The 26,075-nt window shown below is 32.8% G+C and overlaps 1 protein-coding gene across 12 annotated transcripts in view; it reads right to left on the bottom strand.

Annotated features, from left to right (window-relative positions):
• Ccdc88a (coiled-coil domain containing 88A) overlaps positions 1-26,075 on the bottom strand; it is a 154,430-nt gene continuing 128,355 nt past the window's right edge. For 3 of the 12 annotated variants that reach the window (XM_010615855.3, XM_010615860.3, XM_010615854.3), the window contains 10 exons: positions 24,164-24,350; positions 21,455-21,600; positions 17,628-17,720; positions 17,277-17,491; positions 14,170-14,253; positions 13,035-13,235; positions 12,428-12,499; positions 11,427-11,507; positions 8,676-8,944; positions 6,965-8,503 (listed from right to left, as the gene is read on the bottom strand). In XM_010615855.3, coding sequence (XP_010614157.1) covers positions 7,511-8,503; positions 8,676-8,944; positions 11,427-11,507; positions 12,428-12,499; positions 13,035-13,235; positions 14,170-14,253; positions 17,277-17,491; positions 17,628-17,720; positions 21,455-21,600; positions 24,164-24,350 — 2,341 coding nt within the window. In that variant the 3' untranslated portion in view covers positions 6,965-7,510. Of the gene's footprint in view, positions 3,631-4,129; positions 4,230-6,821; positions 6,913-6,963; positions 8,504-8,675; positions 8,945-11,426; positions 11,508-12,427; positions 12,500-13,034; positions 13,236-14,169; positions 14,254-17,276; positions 17,492-17,627; positions 17,721-21,454; positions 21,601-24,163; positions 24,351-26,075 lie in introns of those variants that run through there. The other 9 variants (XM_010615863.3, XM_010615862.3, XR_778647.3 and 6 more) reach the window with 8 other exon arrangements.

A 26,075-nucleotide genomic window follows, 5' to 3' on the forward strand; every position in this document is an offset into this window, starting at 1 on the left:
ATAGGCTTTGATATTATTTATAGTTTTAGGCATCCATAAATGTCTTGGAACATAGTCCCCTCTGATAAAGGGGACAACTACAGATTATAGTTAACCTCTGCTGGGAATGAGTATTGAGAAACTGTCTTCTTTTCCTCCCAAACCTCTTATTTTCAAATGATTAGGATGAAATAATCTAAATCGTATTATGGGTTGTATCTGAAAGTAATTCTCCAGGGCAAACAGTAATAGTTGGCTAAAATCACATGATTTTAAAATGATTAATAACCACTTGTTATAGAAAAATCACCTGTTTTATTTTTGTATCAGTTTGAAAAGTGAATGTTAATCCAACTTAAATTTTTAAGGATAAACAGTTTAAGATGAGAATAAATGTTTTAAAAAGACAAATCAACCAAACAGTGGTGTCTCATGAGTTGGATTCTTGTGGCTAATGTTTATTGTCAAGTAATAAACGTTTTGCCACCCAATTCGAAATCCCTCATTTAATTTTAAAGGAAATGTTACAGCTTTTATATTATTTGATTTGGTATTTAATAACAGTTGTAAGTACAATGGCAAACACTGAAACAGAACCCTTAGTAGAAAAGAAAAAGACAATTTAAAATTAAGTTTTGTTAAAGGGTGTTGGAAGTGCAACATTATTCATTAAGCATTCTTTTTTAAGGCATTTTCATTGTCCAGATATCTCAACATGTGCATTAAGGTTTATTATAAAATGGGCTCCTTTTGTACTATTCATTTGAGGCTTAAAAAAAAAAATTCAGGATTAAGAGTAGCTGAAAAGAAAGAAAAACAAATTCACCACTTTTCTCATAAAAAATAACTTTTAAACACAAAAGCAATTTAGCATACATTATTACTCCTCATTGTAATTCCAGATTTGGTACAGTATTATTCTCACTTCCTGACATAAACTGATAAGACAGTACAGGCTATAGTACTTCTATGAAGTAGGTGCAGTTCTGTAATGTGCACAGTGATTATTTTTAAGTTAGACTTTTACCATGCCTTGAATGCAAGGTGCTATGATGTATGAACCTGTCTTATAAACGTTTTGATAACCAAAACGTTTGGGCCAACACATTTCCACATAGCTAGATCTGAAGCACAATATTAGAGCTCTGGGCCAAAGCTATTACCCTGTATAGTGAATTTTTCAGTTTCCTTGGGGTTTTCTTTAGGTGTTACTTCATAATAGAGCCAGACACTTAAAACCATGTAGGCCCTTGTTAGGAAAATAGTACTGCTTAGTTCCAACTGGCTTTACTATTTTGTTTGGCAGAAGTTTATGTAAGAAAGGCTTCCTATGAAGTTTGCTTCTGTGGGTTGCTTTTGGAGAAAGTAAAATATTCATGTAGTTATTTTCTAGTCCTTCCTTGAAATGGCATGAAAAATGTGAGGAGTATAATTAAGAATATTTGAATTTTTGTTATTCTCTTGGTTGTTTCTTTCTTTCTTTTTTTCCCACTGGTACCCAGGATTGAACTCAGGAGCTTGCACTTGACAGACAGGCACAGTGCCACTAAGCTAAATCCCTGGTCCAATCCTGTTTCTTTAGTTGTCCTTTATTAAGATTATTCTACTCAGATTTAGTACTTCACAGGCTGTCATTCAGCACTTTCTGTTGAAGCATTAATGTGCTGGTTAACTCAATGGGTTCTCTATTTTAGGATTTAGTATCTTGGAGAGGTCAAACTGATATACACTGATTGGGCCACCCTGTACTCACCAGGTTTTAGCTTTCAGTCACTGTCCTGGAATGTGTCCTAGTTGTGCAAATTAGATGCTAGTTAATATAAATCTAAGTTATCCACTTACTATATTTAGCTAAAACAATTTCTACTTTTATTTTCAACTTATCCAACCAAAAATAAATTTACATTTTTTACATCACATGTCTCTAGCCTGCCATGATACCCATTTATTAATTTGATGCTCCAGGGAGTCATGATAGAGTTTTAAAAGTCTAGAGAATAGATTTTTTAATATTTTTGTTGTGCAATATGTGTATTTCAGTAAGATTCCTTTGTATTTATATTTACATAGCACCTTTCATCCAAGAATTTAAAAATCATTTATAGTATTACTTGGTGGTAAAACTTACATTAATGGTGAAACTGACTTAATAAATCCAAGTTCTCTAACTTCCATTTCAATTTCTGGTCTATTAAACATGCTGTCTTTCTTTTTTATTGATGGTCATTCCAAAGATAACTATACATACAACACTACTACTGGCTTACCAAAGAGAGAGACAGACAGAGATGAGGGGTGAGGAGGGCTTTTTTCCATGGCTACTGTGTTAGTGATGATACACAGAATTCATAAACCATACATTATGGAATATGGAATAATTCCCAAAAGTTCTTTAGAGCTGGTAATGACAGCCTAAGAAGTATACTGTTAAAATAAAAAGTCAATAACTTCTCACTTCAGATTATTTTTGATATTTATGTTAAATAATGAATTTGCACAAGTATCACTGCCTTTTTTGGATTTCATAAGAAAATAAAACTGTGATATAAAATTGGAATTAATAAAAAATTGATGTTTCTCTGGGTTAACTAAAATCTACGTTTTTGTGCTTCTTCCAAATGTTTAAGGTAACAAATGCATACAAATATTTCAAAAGTACCAATAATAGTTACCAACTTTAATGTAATATTATAAAGGACAAAAACCAGAAAAATTCTTATTAATAAACGATAATCTTAATAAATGAGTTCCTGGCAAAATGTAGATCATCGTACATTATTTACATTATTTTTCTGCCATAAGAAAACTTCTTAAGAAACAGACAGCTCTTAAGTTAAAAGAAACAAACATACATAATCCAATAGCAAAGAAGGGAAATGAGTTAAAGCACAACAACTTTATCTTGGGAATGCTAGTTGTTGAAAAACCATCTTACTAAAAATCGTTTCAGAAAAACTTTTATCTTGGACCCATGTATGAATGCTTAGTGTACCTTAGTGAGGAATATGGAGATTCATGTAACTAAATTTTGTATAACTCGTATATCTCATTATGGATTTTTCAGATGTATCTTATAACAGAATTTCTGTTGCAGGGCATTGAAATAATTGCTTTAAAAAAAGTACCAACACATGCAGTCTGCTAACCAAAAAGGCTCTGACATGCTAAAACAATTTTCTCTGTATCTTGATATATAATACATTCCACAAAATACTACAGATTTAATTTAGATTTATACAACTAAATATAAACGAGTAGCTTTTGGCTAATACGTAGCAGGAGCATTAAGCAAACATGGATAAATTAATAAACAAATGATGAAGGAAGTAGATTGTTTTTGGAGTACTTCTTGTAACACTTAACTTTAAAACACTTGTGGTCTTTACTGAGAGAATGTCCTTTATTCAGCAGAGCTTAACAATACAATGTATAGTTAAGTCCTAAAACCTTCTAATACTTTTGGCAGTTGAATCCAGTAGTGCTCCTTGATTCAAGGAAGGAATGAAGGTTTGTATTTCTTGCCTGCTCTATTCACGAAGGACTGTTTAAAGTCTTAAAAGATTTTTAAAAAAATGGTTCTCTAGTTGCTAGGTGTCTTGTTACTTCACAAATAAAGGCTTCATACTGAGAAACTGAAGGGCATTTTTCTCTCTGTATTTCGTTGCAAGGTAGAAAGAAGAAAGAAAATATAAGGAAAGCTTAAGGATAAGAGGAATATATATTACAAAGCAGCCACTATAAGAATATGAGCATGCACCAGGCATTTCTAAGGGAATGAGAGTGTGACAGAAAATCAGAGACAACTTTTCTTTGATAGACATCAGTTTCAGAGAATAGACATCTAGTTTATTCTCATCAATTATCAAGAAATTTGTGAAGTTATTTCTATCATAAAAAGACTTCACAATATTAATTAGTAAAATTAAATTTAAAGAAAAATAATTTTTAAAATAAACTGTTTCCTGCACTCTCAGGCAAAAACCCATGGCAAAGAACTAACCTTGCTTTACTAGTACATAGGTCAGAAAAGCCAATGCATTAAGCAAGCAATATTTACATCTGTTAATGACATGTGCACTTGCTGTCATTTAAGTCAGTTAGTTTGTATAAATGAGACTAATCTCATTTACATTTTAAGCAGTAAACTCACCACTTGGCCCACATGTCATGTAGTGGGTAATAGAATTAGGAGCTTTGTTGCTCCCTAGACCTGCTTTTTGAATTTCTGCTTTCTTGTACTTTGTCCACATCTGCAGGAGAAAAGTATTTCATGTTATTTAGTCAAAGGTTAAACATAATACAATACATGGAGATAAGAAACTAAAGAGCTGTCATTCAGTAGGGCAAGGAGGGGAATTCTGTAACTTGTAAATTTATTAGTAACTTGTAAATTTATCAATCTTTTACATATCTCATTACTTGAGGCTGATTTTTTTGTATTTTAAAGCTGTAAAAATAACATTGTCATGAAAGCTTTTTTATTTTTTCTTTTTCTTTTTTTGGTACTGGGAATTGAACTCAGGACCTTGCACTTGCGTGGCAGGGCTGGAAACACTGAGCTAAATCCCCAGCCCATGAAAGCTTTAAAAAAAACCAAACCTGTAACACATTTTTTTCCCTCTGACTGTCAGACAGGCTTACATACTTCTTGTTTATTCTAAATGGTCACCATACAGTTTAAATAAAAAATCTTTCACACAAAGGCAGAAGCAAGCAAGCATCCAAAATGAACTATGTGTATTATTTACTAGGAAAAATACGGCTGAGGCCTATTTTAGAGGCAAATAATATACCTACTTAACATTATTGATAGCTGAAATTGTTTCCTTCAAAGTGGACCTAAACCATGACCTTATGTTTACAGTTATTGCCTAAATCACACAGGTATAATTTCTAGAAATCTAACATAACATAAAAGCAATTCAATCCCATCATTTATAAAATGACAGCATTCCATCTTAAATAATTCTCAAATAATCCTTTGTGAAACTAGATATTTATAAAGATATTTACTAGATCTTTTTCCTAAGGAAAAAATAAGTGCACATGCTTAATTAATTGAATCAGAGTTGATTCACTTTTATCTTTATTAAGTGTGGGTCACCAATGTAGATTTTCATTTATACCAACTATTATGCTGATTTAAAATTTTTTTGAGAGACACTATTTCCATGAGTTACAAATTTTTTTCTACCCCTAAAAATTTGATTCCAAAGAAACATTAAGTGAGATACTAGTATTGTTTTGGGGAGATTTTATGACTCCATGGTTTCTAAAGGAAGTCTAGTCTGCATTCTCAGTCCTCACAACACAAGGACACAGTATGTATGTCTTTCTTAACACACACACACACACACACACACACACACACACACACACACAATTTTACCACATATATATCACATAGCCATTTGGTAGGAAATAATTCTATCCTGTAAGTTTGATTTTTAAAATAATTTAAAATATAATAGCACAGGATCTTCAAAGTATTTTGAATGAATGACATTAATATTTTAAATTTAAAGTGGTTATGGTCAGATTTATGATATATGGAAATTTGAAATGTTTGTGAAAAAAGATCTTTGACTCAATTTGGAAAATAAATGACACTAACTTTTATATTTGGGTCATATATGGCCTCCATCTAATTTCAGCCATATTTACCTAATTTTATTATTAGGTTATAAATAAAAAAGGATTATGTTAGCACCAAAAATATATGATGTGTTAGGACTGACAGGCAAAAAGCTGACAGTAAATTAGAATGGTGTATTCATGCAGAAAGTACACTCACTAACTGGTACTAAAATTTTGCAGACTTTTTGACTGTGCTCATTTAATTGGCAGGTTTAGTACTAGCTATGAAAAAAATCCTCACAGTCAACAATATAAAAGAGACTTTAGTCTCTGAAATGATCCTGTGTAAGTACAAGAGAATAACCAATTTCACAAAGGACACAAATTTCATTAAACAAAGATTATCTGTAATTATTTTTGTCATGTAATAACAAGTATAAAGTAATAATACCTCCTCACTTACAAAGTGACATTTCAGCCAGGTGTGGTAGCACATGCCCATAATCCCAGCACTCTGAGAAGCTGAGGTGGGAAGATTTCAAATACAAGCCTGGCCTGGGCAATTTAGCGCTTTAGCAACACCCTTCCTCAAAATAAAAAGGGCTGGGAATGGGAATATAGCCCCTGGGTTCAGTCTTCAGTATCACAACCAAAAAAAAGTTACATTTCAAAGGCATTCTAGATGCGATAATACTTAGGTACTTAGGCAACATTAAAAAATGGCAAAAACATTTCAGAGACAAAGCTAAGATATACTCCTCTCCCTCCAGAAAGAAGTAAATCAAGGTTACAGATTTTTTTAAAATATAGGAGTTAGGGGCCAGGGATTTAGCTCAGTGGTTCTGGCGGTTGCTTGGCAAGCGCAAGGACCTTAGTTTGATCCCCAGTACCAAAAAAATTAAAAAAATTTAAAAATATATTTAGGAGTTAGAAACTCAAATTTAACGATTTTGGAAAGTGATACATATAAACTAAGATAAGTTTGTAATACTGTAGTCAGAATTTATAAATAGTCTCTTTTTAATTATTCTGTATTGCTTTATAATTTGTTCTAAAAACATTTATTTTTGTTTTGTTTTTGGTACTGGGAATTGAACTCGGTTCCTTGTGCTTGCAAGGCAGGAGGTGTAACCACTGAGCTAAATCCCGGCCCTAAAACCATTTATTTTTCATTGGTTATAAGGCCTAGTTTTATATGTTAGCATGATGTATTATTTTTGAAATTATTTTAAGACTATAATATATATTTTAATAATTAGTACAAGTAATAATTTATACCACTTTGTAAACCCTTTTAGAAGAGAAGCAAAAATACAAGTTTTCAATATGTTGCATATACTTTATTTTTCATTAACTCTGTATAAAAAAAAGAATTGGAAAAACTTGTGTTAGTTGATTCTAAGCAAATAACTCATCTTGAAAGAAAGATAAATGCTCTTGCATTTATCAGATGAAGGAAAATACAAAGAAAGATAAATATCCCTTATTGATACTGTACATGTGCAATATGAAATGCACATTCTTGGGAAAAAAAAGTAAGACAGAGAAGGAGGGTCAGAAAGGCAGGAAGGGAGGAAATGAACATTCTTTTTAGAAGCAACGAAGCAAACACGACTTGGAAATGCCTTCTTGGTAATGAAACATGCAACTATTTTAACATGCTTCTGGATATGAAAGTAATAATCTTTTATCAAGTGACAAAAATGTGAAGGAAAAGAATGTATGGCTGAGGTTTTTAAAGGCATGCAGAGAATGTACAATGTAATTAACATTTCATGCAGGCTTTGGTGTGGGTACACATTCATGTTTATATACATGCCACCACATACAGCTGAAGACTATGCAACAATCTTAAAACATAAACCTAGCCAAAATGGTACAACATTAGCTCTTCAAATGAGATTAGAGAAGTGTAGTATATATCAAATAACATCAATATACTATGCTTTTTTGATCATACACAACCATATTCATACCAAACAGTTTGATTATCCTCAGAAACCAACAATGTAGATTCTGTGTCATCAGGATAGAGGCATGCAGGAGTGACAAGATTATTGGTATCCATGAAGGATTGTGGGTTACTATTACTAGGATACTGACTATCAGAGAACTGTTCAATACTTTTCTGTGAAGCTTCTTCCAAAGAGGCAGAAGGCTGGTTTGTTTCTCTGATAGTCAGCCTGAGAGGAAACCCACTTATGTTACTAACCAATTCTGTGTTCAGGGATAAGAATGGCTGAGATGAGTGAGCCATAGTAAATGACTCTGTGCTATCTTTACATGACATTCCAAATACATCGTAAGACACATTAGTAGTTGAAAAAGTTTGGTTTAGAAAATATGACCTTTCTGTTCTTGAGTTTCTAGCTTGGGAATATAGAGACTCAGGCTTAGCTATAGTTAAGTCATTTTGGGCATGAGAGCCTATATCTTGGGATAGACCACTAAGCATGTGAGAGGACCCCTGGTGTAAAGTGTACTCACTAGATGCTGCAGTGATGTTGCTATCAGCAGCAGGCTGTGATGAGTCAACGGACATCGGCAGTCTACTATCCTTGGTCAAAAAGTCATGGATGCTTGTCCTGCGAGTAGTTCCTTCAGCAGTTGAGATTACACTGCTTGCACGAGGTAAAGTGGCATAAGGGTTGCTATCTTTTGATTGTCGTGACACAGAGGTTTCTTTAACAAATTTTATCTTTCCTTGAGTGCCTGGTGTAGGTTTTCCTGCAGAACTAATGACGTAGGCACCTTCAGTCTTTCGAGAACCAGCTCTCACAAACTCAGGCTTAGCTGTCCGTCTATCACAGAAGTCCCCTGGGGCTTTTCCACTTACTGACCTGGCCAGACCACAGCTAACTGGCTTGTCTTTTCCCAAAAAGTCAGAAGAGACAGATAAACTTTTCATTACTTCATCTAAAAGATTCTCTTGACTTGAAGATTTTAACTGTTCAAAAAAATCAAAGCAGAAAGTGAATTAAAACTATTTTGATTTTCCTTATATATTGAGCTATAAATTATAAGGCTGGTATCACTTAAACACGTCATAATAAAAAAAAATTTATCATTATAGACATTCTAGTACTCATCTAGATAGGGTCACCATACATAAAACTAACCTGTATTGAGGTAAGCTGGTTGCTTTCTTCTAAAAATTGTTGTAGAGTAACGACTTCACTTCCAGGGGAACCAGTTTTTATCTTGTGGTGTGTTCGAGTTTCTAGTGATTCTGACATTTTGTGCTGCAGCACTGGACTTGATCTGGTCTGTCTTTTCAAGTACTGGATTGGACTACTTCCACTGCTGGACCACGCCTCATAATCATGAAGCAGGCTAAATTCTCCACTACTGTGGCTTTGTGGCCTGCTTTGGTTATTAACTGCACCTGCTTTAGAAGTAAATACTGTATTGAGACTTTAATAATAGAAATGAGATTATTACTATGTCATAACATTATTATATTTGTTGACTCAGCTCTTATTCTATGAATTGCCAAACTTACTTTCAAGTTTTATTTAGAAATGCTTAGGAAACCATGTTATTCTTTCATCAGTCTAATAGCTCTCTGCTATACCTTTCTCCTTATTTTGCAAAGTGGCAAATATTTTAAGTTCTAAAAAGGCAAAAATATGCTTTTACCACTATATTCAGAGCCTAAAGAAAGCCTCATACAAAGAAGGCCCCTAAAACACTGATGACTAAAATTCAGGTTTGAATAATTTTAAAACACTGTTCAATTTAGAACAAGAACATGAGTACATTAATTCTAAATTATTTCAGAATGGTAAAACTCAAAGCTGTTTTAAATGCAAAAGTAAAAATTTTATTCTTTGCCTCTTTATGAAGTCATTAGTTAATCTAAAGGTTTTTCTGTTCATCCTAAATGAATAATCCTAACAATTCTTGAATTGAATTAGCACACATATCAAGGAAGTCAAATGGAGAAAGAATGCAGTTAGAAAATTCTAGTAAAAGTATGAAATCAAATATATAGTATTTTATTCTTTTTCTTTTCTTAAGATTTGAATCATGTATTGCTTCTCGGCCTTTTGGCTGAGATCAGGTATGAAGATTTGAATCATATGATTGTTTTTGTCCACTGCTGGTATGGTGCCTGTATAGCCTTACAAGATTCAGTTCAGGTTGAATAATATAGAATGGAAATTAGCTAGTTGGAATACAGCTTCCTAAGACCTATGTTATTTCTTAAGAGAACTGATCTGCTTTGATGAATGGCAAAGGTTGTTTTGGTTACTTGGAAAGTTGTATTTTTTGTCTTCATGGTACAACTTTCCATGCTTTTTTTTTCTCATTGAGTTTATTGGTACATTTTAGGTATACAGTACAGTTACATTTATCATTGGGATCTTGCACCTTTACATGACAGATCTTGATTCTCATTTTTTTCCCATATCCCTGCCCTCCCTTCACCTCCTTCAACCTTCCCTATTTACAAAGACTTTGTTTCCATTTTTTTGTTTTCTCATAGTTTTTCTTTTCCCTTATTTCCCTTCCCCTACCCTTTCCACTTCTCTTACACCTTTAGCCCCTTTCTTCCTATTTCACATTGTCAATTATACAATTTGGATCGTTCCATGCTTTCTTAATTATAGAGAGTAAAAAGCAGATCATGAAAGAATTTGTCTGAAGTTATGTAAAATACAGAAATAAGATTTTTCTGAAAATTTTAAATCAGAAGAAGAAATTATTTATATGTATTTTCAGAGAATATTTTTCTACTGGATATAACAGAACTGTAAAATGAAAAAATTAACTTCCCCTTAAAAAGCACATATTTCAGATTACTGTAATGAAGTCATAACATTAATAGTAAATTACTTCAAAGACAAAAAGGATGGGCAGGTATTTAGCTCAGTGGTTCTGCCGCCTGCTGCGCAAGTGCAAGGTCCTGAGTTTGATCCCTGGTACCAAAACCAACCAACCAACCAAAGAAACAAATAAAATAAATAAAAATTAAAAATTAAGGAAGCCAGGCATAGTGGTGCACGCCTGTAATCCTAGTGGGAGGCTGGGGCAGGAGGATCTTGGTGAGTCTGTGGCTAGTCTGGGCTAACAGTTTAAGGTCATCCTGAACTACACAGCAAGGCCCTGTCTCAAAGCAACAACAAAAAAGGAAAAATAATCTTCAAATAATATTTTATAGAAGATATAATGTATCCATATACCTCCTGCGCACCCCCCCACAGAGAATTGCTTCTTGCTTTATTTATTTATTTATTTTTTAGTACTGGGATTCAAACTCAAGGCCTCACATTTGCCAGTTAGGTGCTATGCCACTGAGGTACATCCCTGGCCCAGAGAACTGCTTCTTAAAAGGAAAAACAAAAAACTTTCCTTTATTTTATTCATACATTAAACTAGAAAATTTGTGAAGTATGAGTAATGCAAGTTTAATGTACACGCATAATGAGAAAATCAAGCACAACCATTCAGATATGAAAGACAAAATGTAAGTAAAATAAGGACTTATAGAAAAATTTGAAGTATAAAGATTACAATAAAAGTATTTTATCTGTGAAGATGAAAACTGAAACCAAAATAACTGCTCCTGTTTTTACATTTGTATACATTGAAATACATCTGTATTACAATGCAAAAAGTATAAATGTTCCAAAGAACTATCTTCAAAACATAGATGATTTGGACTTTCGATTTTACACTTTACCCCAGAAACCTTCTTCCATCTCCAACATTCCCATCCCACTCTTTGGTACTGGAGAATTGAACTCAGGGCCTTGTACATGTAAAATGTGTGCTCTACTAATGAGTTATACCCCAACCCCTTCTCCCATTTTAAAAATATTACTGGAAATGGATGGACTACATTAATAAATTTACCTACAGCATACCTTTGACTTCATGGAGTGAAGCATTATTATTGCTATTGCTAGTGGATGTTCTGCCACTATCAAGGCTGGCTGGTCTTGAAGCTAAATGAAAAAATCAGGAGACAGTGTGATAAAACTTCCAGCTGATAACAATGAATCTTACATTCTGATCACAGAATGCTTTGTGGAAGAAATCATGCATACTGTCACAGGCTGAACAAGTCCACAGAAAGGTGAATCTTATAGATTAGAAAGTAAACGGATTTCCAGATAGTTCAGATAGACAATGCAAAACAGGATACTTATCAAACAATAGCTGAGATTCAAAGATGAGAACAATGCATATTTACATTTGAAAATGATTTGTACATAGATATTAGAACTACTTTGGACAGACAGACTGACTCGTTCCCCAGTCTCCTCAAAATGCTAGGGATCAAGACACTTAAAACAGATGGGAAAAGAAACTACACAATATAGAGATGCCATGAAGAGGAAGAATATGAACAACTGCAGTTAATGTAATGTACTCCTATCTATACAAGGGAAGCAGTTTTACAGTTAACATGCCAACAGTACTTCTTAGAATCCTGAAATTCCTTTAACATGTTATCCATTTGTTGAAATAATTTAGTTTTATGACTTTTTAGATGGAAATTTAAAAACCTAAAATACTGAACAGTATAGAAAACTCATTTCCTAAAGTTCATCCTTTACAAAATATTTTTAAGTTAGTGGCAAAACAATAATAACTAACCTTATATAAAATGGAAAAAAATTACCTTTGAGGATTGCGCAGGCATACTTTATAAATGAACTTGATTAAAAGAGGGAACACTGAGGCAAAGAAATAATCTTTAAGGGACAAAAGTAAGTATTACGTTTGAAGAAATGGTAGAACTATGAGATACAGGACAAAAAAACAAGACTGCTGGAGATGCCACATCCACTTACTTAATACAAAATTCTCAACATTCCTATTTAGTACTTAATATGTGTTCTAAATAAAGTTCATATCTTACCATGAGCTCTTGATCCCGTACCAGAATCATCACTTATACCTGGTGGACTTATGTCTTCAAAGGATGTAGTATCTATATAAAATAGCAAAGTGGATTAAACATATTTCTGTAAAAATCAAATTTCATTACAAAATTTATTTATACAGAATATAGAAATTCTTCACATATTTATTTAACGTATTTTATAGAATCAGCCAGAAACTGAAATTAGGAGTAAGAAACTGAATTGATTTGTTTAGGGACAATACCAGAAGCTATGCAAAAATCTCCCCTGTGATTCTGTAATATAAAGAATCTATGTTGTTCTATGTGGTTCTTTGGTTGAAGCTGTAGTGTTTTAGGTTTTTTTTGGGGAAAAAAAATCCCCAAAATGATATTTCCTGGTTTACCTAGTTTACCTCTGTTTTCTTATTAATTCATTGTTTTGAAATATCTAAAAATATTTTATATAATTGTGTAATGTTTTAAATGTTTGAAAGTTTTCCCCATACAAATTTAGATTGTTTCATTAATTATTTCAGGCTTTTAAAAGTACACAGGAGAAAGTCAAATTAAAATTCCTGCTGCCAACAGTTTCACCACAGTGCAAACAGCAGACGGCCTATACCTTTATTATTAACCAACTGCTTGGATCTGAAGCCTGCAGAAGAGTTGACAGTTGAAAAGTTGATGGCTGTAGTAGAGAAGGCCATAGCTCCCAATTCTTTTCTCCTTTTACCCGTTGAAATATCATCAGGAACCTCCAAATTCTCAGTACTACCTGTCCACTGTCCTGCTAGGACCATGGACTGCACCAGGTCATTCATGGCTGGGATGCAAATGAAAGCAAATGAATCAGCATGATTAATTTATTTGCTCTTAATTTTCTTTTGTATTATAAATGATTTGGCTTCTATGACTTTATGTAAATGGACATTTAAAAAACTATAACTACAAGATCATTTGATTACATGCATTCAGCTGAATGAAATGAGGAGGCCAAAGGCAGATAAATTTTAGTAAAAACTTTTATCCCTCTTCTCCACCCCCTTTAAAAGACAGACAGGATATGTACAATTGCCATGCTTTTGTGCAATGATGTGCAATCTAATTAGAAGCCTTTATAATGTGTGTAGTGACAAAAATGAAATGAATTAAAATGGAAAGCATTTCTTAAGAGTCCTTGGTCAGAGCAGGTTACTAAAGAAATAATTCATTTTTATATCAAATAAGTATACCACTGAATAAAAACCTGAAAGAGATGATATCCAAAGTGACAGACATGTAACGTGATTATATAATTACCCAACCACTGAAAACCCAGAATATTATTGTATAAAGAATGACAAACAGTTTCAAAGATTACAGGCCATTTTATTTATTAAATTGGGTTCATTTAGGAAATAAATTCCTAATGCTAAAGGATTTGTTATACTTTTCCTTAAGTAAATTTCTTTGGAAAAAAAATCTCTATGACATATAAAATCAAGGTTCGTTTCTATCAACTTGCAGAAAGCACTGGAAATTTACAAGTACACTATATGTATTACTAAACAAGTGCATGTATATGTATTAGTATAGACATACATATAATGCAAATTCAATGCCAGCTTTGAAAAATATTCTTCCAGCTCCTTGAATTAAAGGAAGACTGCACTTTGCAAAATAAGAAATTGGTACAGTCCAGAGAAAGGTTAGTGAAAAATTAGTAATGGAAGCCAGTGTAGTCATTTAAAAGAAGCTGAACTGTCATAAAGTCTTACACATAGAACGACGGTAGCAGGCCTTCATTTTGTCTTTATCCTTCGGTCTGTTCCTCAAAAAGGGCAGTCTTTTCAGTGCAACCACTTTAATGTCAGAGCATGAGGAAAAACAGAAACAGGGAAATGAAAGAAAAAAAGGAAGAAGAACAGATGGGAGTTAAATGTTGAAATTAAGGACAGAAATGAATGTTGAGTTTCAGCTATGTATGCTATATTAAAGCTATTATTCTCATGCTGCTGAGTGATAATGAAATATGAAATATGTACTTCGATACTTTAAAATACTTGGAAAAGCACTGAAGACAATGATGAGGAACATACTTTGAAAACCTGGATTGAATTTCGCTAGTTAAGTTGTAAAGGTAAACTTTTAAAACTAGGCTATTGGTAGTGTACACAATGAAAATGTAAAAAAAGGCTTTTCAAGCTTGTTTTCTTTTAATATTTTTAGGCTTTATTTTAGAAAAATTTATTTAGGAAAACATACATCCTATGAGAGTTAATAATACAAAAATCAGGGTGCCCAAAAGATGTTTAAAACAATCTATAGAAACTTCAAAAACTTGCCCTAAAAACTTACTCTCCTAAACTTTAATAAAGAAAATAATGGTTTAAACTGTATTCAAATGCATTATTCAACAACAATATAGAAACACACAACTTTAAAGCAAAGTCATTCCAAAAATTAAATAAGCAATTATATTGGGTTCTTTTTACAAAAAACGTTGGTTGGGAGGAAGAGGGGGAAAAAAGGAGTAGTTTGATAGTATTAATATGTGTTAGCACTAAGGCCTGATAAAGAAAAATGGAGGCACCCAAAGCAGACAAAAATATATTGGACATTGAAAAAGCATTCTGAAGGATGCTATTCATGAAATTAACAAAAATCAAATGAAACACTGTGCATAAATTTATGTCAATTAGAGCAAAAATTTCACTAGATTACTTAATTCTTTAGCTACATTTTTAGTGAGATTTAAGAATAAAAAGTATTGTACCTTTTTGGAAAAGCAATTTAGGAGTTAGGAAAACAACCTGCATGTAAATTTAATTAAAAACAAATATACACAGCCTAAATAGTTATTCTGTTTCTTGGGGTTTGCCATCATCTTGTAAATAACCAAAACTCTTGAGAAACTGACAAGTATCATTCATTAAAGAGTGAAAGAACACAGCTTGACCTATTTTCTCTTTAAACTTGGTAACCACATCTGTTTTCAATGATTAAAAAGAAATGAACTGGAAAGCAATGCAAAAATGGACACTTAGCTCAAACAAAGCTGATTGGTTGCAGCATGCACACGTTGTCTTTTTAGATACTGTTTTCCTTTTTCTGTTTTCAACTATTTTTAAAAGACTGCTTTACTGACAGACAGACACTCTTTCAAACAGGATAAAAAGAGCTTTAAGTGTGCCAAGGATGGGATGCAATTCTTTTTTTTGGGAATGTAATTCTTTTGATGGCAATTACTTTGGAGCTATATAATGTTCTTTTCCCAAAGTATACTTAAATTAAGGGAACATGATCATTGATGAGTTCTGTGTTTATTTTAAAAATTCTAAAACTGGAAAACTGTAGGAAAGGAGAATATTTATTGATTTTTATTCTGAATGTTGTGGCAGAGAGCATGAATGAATGACAGAATTATATTTCAAACAGACAAGATGATCTCAGAAAAAACTGTTATACCTATGTTCTCATGTCTGAGTTGAAATATCTTTAAATTAAAAAAATTTTTTTTCCTTAATGTCATCTTAGCAGATTTGCAACTTTTTAAAAGGAAAAATTGAGATTATCTCTCCAAAACAATAACTTCTAGTTAGGTAGATGAGACTAAATAAATGGCATAAGACTAAGGATAACAATAATCTTTTATAGCAATACAGGATTACACTGCTTTCTGGAGATTAGTATATATACAACTGTATGTGTTATACTTTTTTTTGTTGTTGTAGCTTAAATATGGATTCTAGTTTTCAGGCTTCTATAGTTGTAATCTGAAATATGTGCTATAAATGTTTAATAGCTACTCCCTAAAATACTGTCTCTTTCAGAGATAAATCACCTGATGCCAACAAAACACGGTGCAGTTTTTTCTCCTCCCTGTCTACCTCTGGGGGAAGAAGTAGCTGCTTTTGCTTGCTGTTTATTTCAGAAAAATGGTGTTGTGTGTACACATGTTTAAAATCTAGTAACACCACTGATCATATGAGAGTATTAAATGATCTGGCTTATATATTTTATAAAACACTGATAATCAGGGCCACGGATTTAGCTCAGTGGTACGGTGGCCTGCCTTGCAAGCGCAAGGACCCGAGTTCAATCCCTGGTATCAAAAAAAGAAAAAAACAAAAACAAAAACAAAAACCACTGATAATCAACTTCTTGGGCATCTTCAAAGCACTTAGTATTGAACATTCTTTCTCTTGAAATACACTTATTTAGGCTTTGACTTTGCTCTTGCTGTTTAGCTAGTAAGCACAGTAGTAATGAAATAAGGTTATAAATTATAAAGGGCTTTAAATGGGTATTTCTAATGTATAAGAAAAAATTATATTACAATTTTATATACACACATCTCCCATCTCCATTTCATTACAATTAAAACTACTAAGCATTCTTTAATAATTTTCTTAACCTTCAGTTGTTAATAGACAATAACATCTTTTTTCTTTTGTTTCCCCCAGTGTAATAACCTTGCTCCAAAGTACAAGAGCAAAAACTTCATTATAAAAGGCACTCTCATTAATTTATAGATATTTATGAAAATGAAGTCTTAAGACATATTTTTCCATAGCTTCTTACGATCAACCTATGAAGTACAAAGCAAAGGTAAAAGGCCTGGTAGTCTGGCTCTTATTTCAATGTTCTTTCTAAAATATTTTACCTCTCTGGACAAGTAATTGTATTTCTGTGTATTGTATGTCTCAGAAAATTATGGCTGTGTACTATTGCAGTATGCAATTAATTTTATAATCATATAGAATTAAAAAGAAATGCCACTTATCAGAAAAGACTTGAAAGAAATATTTGTCAAATAAAAAATACTAAATATTAAAAATAAATATTTGGAAAAGATTCTGAATTCAAGAGTTTAAGCACTCACTGCTGCTTTTCTTGGTCCCCAGGGTTTGGCCATCTTCTAAAGAATTTGACCCTACTGAAGAACTGTCTTGACTATCTTGATGAGGCAGCTGAAGAAATCCTTCGCTGGAGTCTGAGCGGGTAGGTGTTAATGTTAGAGATTTCTGACGTTCTCGATTAATATCCTTCTTAGACTTTATCAATTTTCTCATTTTGAGAGTAATCCAGTTGCCTCTCCTAACAGAATTTAAAAAATTCTTAATCTAAAATTCAACACATTAAATCCTCCACAAAAATCAGAAGTGTCCATAATACTAGAAATAACATAACCTTTTTTCAAAATAAAAAAATCATAAAACTTGATTAATGGTACCTTCTAGGAGGAGATGGGTCATAAAATTTGTATTGATCCATAATTTTCTCTTCTAATTTCTCCTTTTGTCGTCTTAATTCATTTAACTTATCACTATAAAAATTAAAATTACATTTTAGGACATATTAAACAGCTATGAATGATAGTAAATTATTTTATGACTTTGATCTTACTTCTTCCACAAACATAAACAGATACCATAATTGTCAACCAAGAGTTTACTTGGAAGTAACAATAGAAGTTTTTACATGTTTCTCCTTTTATTTAATTTTAAAACTTATTTAAAAGAATCTAGAATTTAGCTGGGCATGGTGGTGCACACCTGTAACTCCAGCTCTCCTGAGGCTGAGGCAGGAGCATCGCTGTGAGTTCAAGACTAGCCTGGACTACATAGTGAGTCCAGGTCAGTCTCAACTACATAGTGAGACTCTGTTTAAAAAAAAAAAAAAAAAAAAAAAATCTAGAATTCAAAGTTTCAAATCTTTTTTGAAGAAAAATTTTCTATACTATAGTATTACATTGTAAAGGAATTCTCTCAACATCTTTTTATAGCTCTTAAACACTGTATCAACATTAACTATTTTTCTATTATACTTTATATAAGCAAAAAATAGTTGGATATTTAGTTTGCTCATAAGCAAATTGTAGATATAATAAATAATCTTCCTACTACAGTATATCTTTATGCAAATAAATTTTTTCCTTTTTGATGGACTTACTTGGGCTTTTTTTTTTTTTTTTTTTTGGAACAGAGTCTTACTACTTAGTTTAGACTGACCTGGAATTCACTATGTAGCACAGGCTGGTCTCAAACTCACAGTGATCCTCCGGCCTCAGCCTCCGGATTGCTGGGATTATAGGCATGTGCCACCACTCCCAGGTACTTGGGTTTAATTTACTTGTAAACAATTGTTTCTTGACCCCAGCAATAGATAAGTATATTACTTTTGTCACATTCTAGACTGCTTTTTTGAGAATGGGTCTTGCTATACTGCCCAAGCTAGTTCTGAACTCTTGATCTTCCAGCCTCAGCCTCCACAGTTCCACACCCCACAGCATTCAGCTCCCTGCCTCATTTTTATATTCTCAATAGTACTTTTTACATACAGAGACATCAATGATCACAGACCAAAGTATAGTGATCTCTTTAAAAAAAAAAAAAAGCAAACTGCAATGCAAAAAAATACTGTTTACTCAGTAAACATTTAGTGATCATTTTTAATGAGGACAGTATCAGGTAGAGTATATATAAAGATAAGCAATAACTAGCTCTACTTATGATACAGTGGGAGAGTGAAGACATGTAAATAATTGTGAGGCACTTAGCATACCAAAATAAAAGTATTGTAAATAAAGTACAACAGGAAACTATAAAATGGGAAATATTTTAATCTTTGAAGATCAAAAAAATCTTCGTGAAGAAAAAGGCCAGATTATACAGACTAAAAAAGAAAGATAAAAAGGCTAAATTAAGCAGTTTAGCTTGAATATAGGAAGAGAGGAAGCAGATACTTAGTTTTGATTTTTCACAAAAAGAAATCATATATTTTGACTTTTATTAAAGTAATATTATAAATTATTTTGCTTAAGGTACTTAAAACCTAACGATGGATCAGGACACAGTAGTGCCTTGCTTCATTAACAATTCTTTCCATGATTCTGGTTGCAGAATTTGGTTGCAATCAAAATTGTGGAACGAATTCTGCAACCAGAGAATCATGGAAAAGAATTAAGCTTGTGAACCAAATTACCACTTTGTATCACAAAGCCTAGAGATAAAGAAAGAATTCAGGACGCAAATGGGGCAGTCTAGTTGAGTAGGAAGGTTGAAATAGGGTGGTGAGAACAGAGAGGAACTGATCTGAATCTGCAGAAGATGCTCTGAAAACATATGTCAAAAGTTATATCAACAACCACTTGGACCTCAAGCCTATGGAAGTCTTGATGGTTAAAAAATCGATGTCTACAGTACAGAAGGCCACAGCTCTCAACTCCATTCTCCTTTTTATCTGCTGAGACATGATCATATTCTTCAACTTCTCTGATTCTGTCACTTCTGCCACAACTACATACGAGGCATTCAGTTATAAATGTCAGACATATAAGATGGATATGTGTAATTTAAATTAAGTAAGTCAGAATAGATAATAATATTTGGAAGTCAACTATATAGGCACAATCACTGAAAAAAATCCTAAAATGAATGTCACTGATCAGAATATTTCTCTTTCTCCCTCAACCCCCTTTTTTAAAGACAGGGTTTGTTTTGTAGCTCAGGCTGGCTTTAAACTCACTAAGTAGCCCAGGTTGGTTGGCCTCAAGCTTGTAATCCTCTGCCTCAGCCTTCCAAGTGCTGGGAGTACAGGCATGCACCACTATGCGTGGCCTAAGGGGAAGCGCATATTAAGATAACAAAACTTTGGGTAATGCCTATGCTTAAGGCACCGCAAACTAAAATATGAAGAGCTTTATATATATTCAGTGGTACTTAACTTAAAATACCTCTTATGGCAGTGAATAAAGAAATACATATCCCTATAAAAGTTGAAGATATAGTTCAAAGTGGCCATCTATGAAAATGAAATTTCTTTGAGGTTTATCGTAAAAGTTAATGCAGGGCTCCGGATTTAGCTCAGTGGTTCCACTGCCTGCCTTGCAAGCTCAAGGATCTTAGTTTGATCCCTGGCACCAAAAAAACAAAATAAAACAAAACAAAAAGTTAATGCAAATACAAACTGTATATTAATATAGAAATGTTTCCTACCCTACATTCTGTACAAATATGATGCTTCAGAAAAATGTATTATAGCCGGGCGTGGTGGCACATGCCTGTAATCCCAGCACTCGGGAGGCTGAGGTACGAGGATTGCTGTGAGTTCAAGACCAGCCTGAGCTACATAGTGAGTTCCAGGTCAGTCTCAACTACATAGTGAGACCCTGTCTCAAAAATAAAATAAAATAAAATAAAATAATAAATAAATAAATAAGAAAAAGAAAAAAAAAAAGAAAAGTATTATGTATCCTGGCTTCCTATGTACCCTAACTTATCATGTACATTAAGTCTAAAATCCAGAGAAATATTATTTCATTTATTTCTTAGGATAATCCTGGAAGTAGCTTTGATTATTTCTAATTAGAGAAGAAGCTAATGATTAGAGGAAATAAAATGACTTGTTCAAGGTCATACAGATAATAAGTTGAAGAACTGGGATATGAATTGGGAACTGTTTGATTTCAACATCTGCCTATTTCTATTATATTTTTGTATTTTTCACTTTAGTACGCAAAGGGAAGGAGAGAATTTAGTAAAGGCTAATGATGACATAATACAAAGACTACCCACTGAAGCACTCAGGCCCAAATCTTGGAGTCTTAGCAGATTCCTATATTCTCTATGGTGACATAACTTATCAATAATTAAGTTGTATTAGTATGCTCATGGCCTGGTATCCCACCTCAAGGAAACTCCCACTGAACCTTCAAGTCTCAGCTCAGCTCTAGTCTTACTTCTGGGAAGTCTACCTTGCCCCTTCCAGAATAAGGTACTCTTTCCCTATATTTCTATAGTACCCTACAAATACCTCCATTATAGAATTATTGTATTTAAGCATTTACTTGTATTTATTGCTTTATATTAGTAACTCTTTTATAGCAGAATTTGAATTTTCACGTTATTTCTGGTTTATTAACAGTGCCTATAATATGAGCACATACTGAAGTAATGATATTGAAAATTTAAAAAATGAGCATGAATTTTCTCTGTCACTGGGTATGGCAATTATAGCATCATGAGTAATATTTCAGAGTGCAAATTATTTGGTACTTACATATACTGTCTTTGTTCAACATGAAAAAGATCCTTGCTTTCCATATTCTGTTCCAATAGAGTTCTATTTTGTAGCATTAATGTCTGAATTTGATCTAGTAGATGTCGATTTTCTTCTTCCAAATTCCCTTTAAGTTGGCTGAGCAGCTGTTTAAATATAAAATCTATTTTAAAAATTCACATTTAACATAAATAATCTGAAACATCTAAAGCATTTCATGAAGACTTAAGTCTTCTACTGTTTGAACAATTAGATGACTACTTTGATATAAACTTGAATGATTATTTTAATGATGAAAATAGCATTGGATTACTTGCTGTACATACATATTTTTAAAATTCCTGCAAACACTGGGTCTAATATATAAAAGAAATTATCTAGTTTCAAATATACTTCTATCTTCACATTTATATAACTTAATTGTCAAAAAGCTAGATTCAAATTTCTTAGCTATTTAAATAGCTATTAGAACATGTAAATTCTCAAAGACATAAAACAAGGATAGCTCCTTAACTCACCAAGATTGTTACAAGAATTAAATAATTTATGTGAAGTATCTGGTAGTATAGATACTAAATAAATCTTCTTCCCCCAACCACTGTTTTCAAGAAAGTTTGTGTTTAGTTTTGGGGATTTCATCAAGGAAGGTCAGGTAATTTAGTCAATAATTATTACTGGCAAGTTTTGGCTTTTTGTATGCAGTTAGTAGAAACTGGAAATATGCCCTAGATAGCCCAAAAGTTTGAAGAGAAGTCAGAAAGTCCAAAGCAATAATTCAAAATTTAGTATCATTTTTAGAGTAGATTTCTGGGCCTTAGCATTTGAATTCAGCAGATGTGAAATGAAGTGCAGAGATGTAAACAATAATAAAAAGAAAAAAGCAAGCAACACATACCCTTTACAACCATTGCTCTTCCCTCTTTTCTGGAAAATTCTCAAAAGGTACAAAAAATCAGGAAGAATGATACTACGAATAACTAAACTACCTAGATTGATAACTATCAATACTGTATTATATTTGGTTTAATTACACACTGTTACACTGAAATATATGTGGTAGATTCATTGAAAAATGGAATGAATTTGTTCTCTTTCCTATACTTTTTTGCAGTGTGACTATTTACTCTTCCCATCAGTGAAATATATTTTTCCTCTTCTTGAATTTAGAATGTTTTTGGTGAAGAAAAAGTGGAAGTGATTATGTTGGAAGCTCCCAGCCTAGTCCTCAAGAGGCTCTGTGTGCTTCCAGGGGGTCTACTGGAAGCTCTTAGGAGGGAGGAGGAGCTAATCAGGTGTAGAAGCAAACTTCTGGTCTACACATCAGTGAGGTGGATCAGCATATCTGCTTCACCAACCCTGACTCTTGAAAAAAAACAATGTTCATCATTTCTGAGGTTTTATGGTTGTTATAGAACATTATGTCAAAAGTCAAATGATGAGACATATATACAGAAAGAGAAAAAATTTAAGTTACATACAGCTAAGTGAATTATTTCAAAGTTAACACATATCTTAAATCAGCATACATTCAAGAAACAGAACATTAGTCATATACCAGAAATACTGTTGTGCTAACCTCCAATCACCATCCTTTCCTGAGTATACCATCCTGACCTCTTACACCACAAATTTATTTTTCAACCTTCTCTATATCTTACCATTACATGACTTTTCCCAAAAGCTAACATTTAGCCTACACTGTGACAGACAACTAGAGATGAGTAGGTAGTCAGGGCTACATCCCCAGGCCTTTTTTTTTTTTTTCATTTTGAGACAGTCTTGCTAAGTTATTAAGTTACCTAGATTGGGCTCAAACTTGAGACCTTCCAGCCTTAACTTCCCAGAGTGGTAGGATTACAGGCATGTGCCACCACACCTGGCCGTCATGAGGCTTTTTTTTTTTGTGCTCTGCTCAAAACAAGTCAGTCTACTCCAAAAGCAAAACTGCTAGTTTTTTTGGTACCTGGATTGAATTTGGGACCTTGTGCTTGCAAGGCAGGCAGTGGCAACACTGTGCTAAATCACCAACCCAAAACTGCTAGTTTTAAATGCTTGCCCCATGCTTTGTAAGAATGACTAGGTATCTTATCAATGGAAAGGAAATGAAAATACAAAAATGTCTCAGACAACCATAGTTACTCCCAAAGTTGCATAGCTTTTCTTTAATAAATGCCTTTTTAGCTAACTCCTAGAGTCCTAAAATGGTTGTTTTTGACATTTCTGACTAATTTTATTGTTTGAGGAGCTGATTTACTATGTTCCTCTACTATTCCAAAAGTATACCACCTTAATTATATTGTATTTAGACCTTTATGAATCATTGGTAAAATAAATGCTTTGAACTTTTTGAGTTTTGCTGGGTAAATTATATGCTTTCAAACCAATTTTTCTTTCTACTGGTTTATAATTTCACATTAGAGTATACAATGGTGCTTCCACTAAAGCACAAAATTTTACAATTTTCAAAGTCTCTAGGCATATAAATTTAAACTATAAAACATTAAAAAATTCTAAACTATAGTTTAAAATATGATGAAATTAGTGATAGTTTTTCTGAGTTGTAAATCTCAATGATCCATGATCAGTTCTTTTAGAAGCATCTCATTAAATATATACTGCAACTGCTATTGTAATTATTTTTTGGGAATACTACAGTATTCTCTTGATACTACAGGAAAGAAACAGTAATTTAAACTCTTAAAGGCTTACCTCACACTGGTTATTCAATTTTGTGGATGTGATATCCAGTTGTTGGTATTGTTCCTTTAGCTTTGAAAAGTCAGCTTCTAATCTTGTTTGTTCCAGTTTAGAATTATTTAGGAGAGTTTTCAAGTTTTTATGGTCAGTTTGTAAAACTTCAGTCTCTTTTAAAAGCTGACTATATGTATGATTCAACCTATAGTTACAAGCAATGACAGAAAAAGAATTAGAATCTCTTAATAGTTTTCGTTATATTTATACAACGTGAAAATGCTATAAATTACATTTAGATATACTTAGAGAATAAAGATTCTTTATTAGTTATGAATCTTAAGAATGTTACCTTTCTGTGAAAACCAGATTTAAAAAATTCTCAGTACCTTTCTCTAGGAAAAAAAATTAGCTTTAAAATAAAGCTTTAGCTTTGAAAAAATAAAAATACAAATTTACCACATTAATTTAAAGTCTAATAAAAATTTTAGATCAGTGGTCTCCAACCTCTGTGGCACCACGGACTAGTTTCATGGACTATTTTTTCATGGACAATTTTTCCAAGGACTGGGAATGGTGGGGGGTGGTTTTGGGATGATTAAAGAATATTACATTTATTATGCATTTTGTTTTAATTATTTTTACATTAGATTCTCATAAGGAATGTGTAACCCAGATCTTTTGCAGGAGCATTTCACTGTAGGGTTCACATGTCTTTGAGGATTTACAGCCTCTGCTGATCTGACAGGAGGCAGAGCTCAGGCAGTAATGGAAGCAATAGGGAGCTGCTATAAATGAAGATGCAAGCTTTGCTTGCTTGTCTGCTGCTCTACTCCTGCTGTGTAGACTGGTTCCTAACAGGCCCCAGACATCCTGGGGGTAAGGACTCCTGTTTTTACACTTGAGTTTAGCCAAAAGGCTGAGAAACACCCTGTTTTTAATTAAAGTACAAAAGAGGAGACCAGTCCCATTTTGATTTCAGAGATTTCAGATTATGAAATTCAACATGAAACAAAGATGGACATTAAGAGAATAAATAAATCCAGTATGAAATACTATATTAGTGTGCAGGTTTAACCCAATTTTAGTTGTTGAGATTTTCACACATGTAGAAAATTGTTTCTATTTATGTAATCCCCAGTTATTACTTCATAAAAATCAAGCTATAGCTTTTTGTTCCCAAAATTTACCTTCAAAACAAGCAAAGTTTATTGATCTGTAAGGACAGGGACTAACAAACTTTCTATAAAGGACCAGAGAATATATACATAGGGGTTTGTGGACCACAACAGCTCTGTCATGTGCTCCTTTCCTCCATCCCACCAATCCTTTAAAATACAAAAACTTCTTAGTTTGGGGGTTGTACTGAAAGAGACAGCTAGCTGGATTTGGCCGACTGCATTGGCTGTCATGTGCTAATCTCTTGTTGTAGCTTTCAGTTCAGGAACTCACAGAAAAGGGAACAACCAAACAAAACAAATTCTTGTTCAGGATTGTCCTTGTTTAGAACATCTAATAGTTTTAGTAATTTCTTTAAAGAATTTAAGTCTGCTTTTAAAAATCATGAATATTAAGTTTTTTTTAAAAATCAAGACTTGATAAAAACAAAACCAAAATGGCAAAAACAGAAACATACAGTAAATTGGCTGAATCAATGAATGGATGCATACCATGAGTTTGACCTCAATTAGACACATAGCTACATGAAAGATCAACACTCACGACAATCAAAAATTTTCCTCCCAATGTTTCATAGGAGTGAGGAGAATGGGTCATACAAAGAAAGATAATAAAGTCCTCAATAGCTCTATGGTAAATGTTAAACAGTTTCTTTATACTATCCTTTAAAACTTTAATACCAAACTACAAATTTAGTCAATACAATTCTAAGTGGGCAGTTTTTTTTTTTTTTTTTTTTTTTTTTTTTTTT

The sequence above is a fragment of the Fukomys damarensis genome, unplaced genomic scaffold (assembly GCF_012274545.1).
Source record: "Fukomys damarensis isolate Sample0158 unplaced genomic scaffold, DMR_v1.0_HiC HiC_scaffold_2, whole genome shotgun sequence".
Classification (NCBI taxonomy): Eukaryota; Metazoa; Chordata; class Mammalia; order Rodentia; family Bathyergidae; genus Fukomys; species Fukomys damarensis.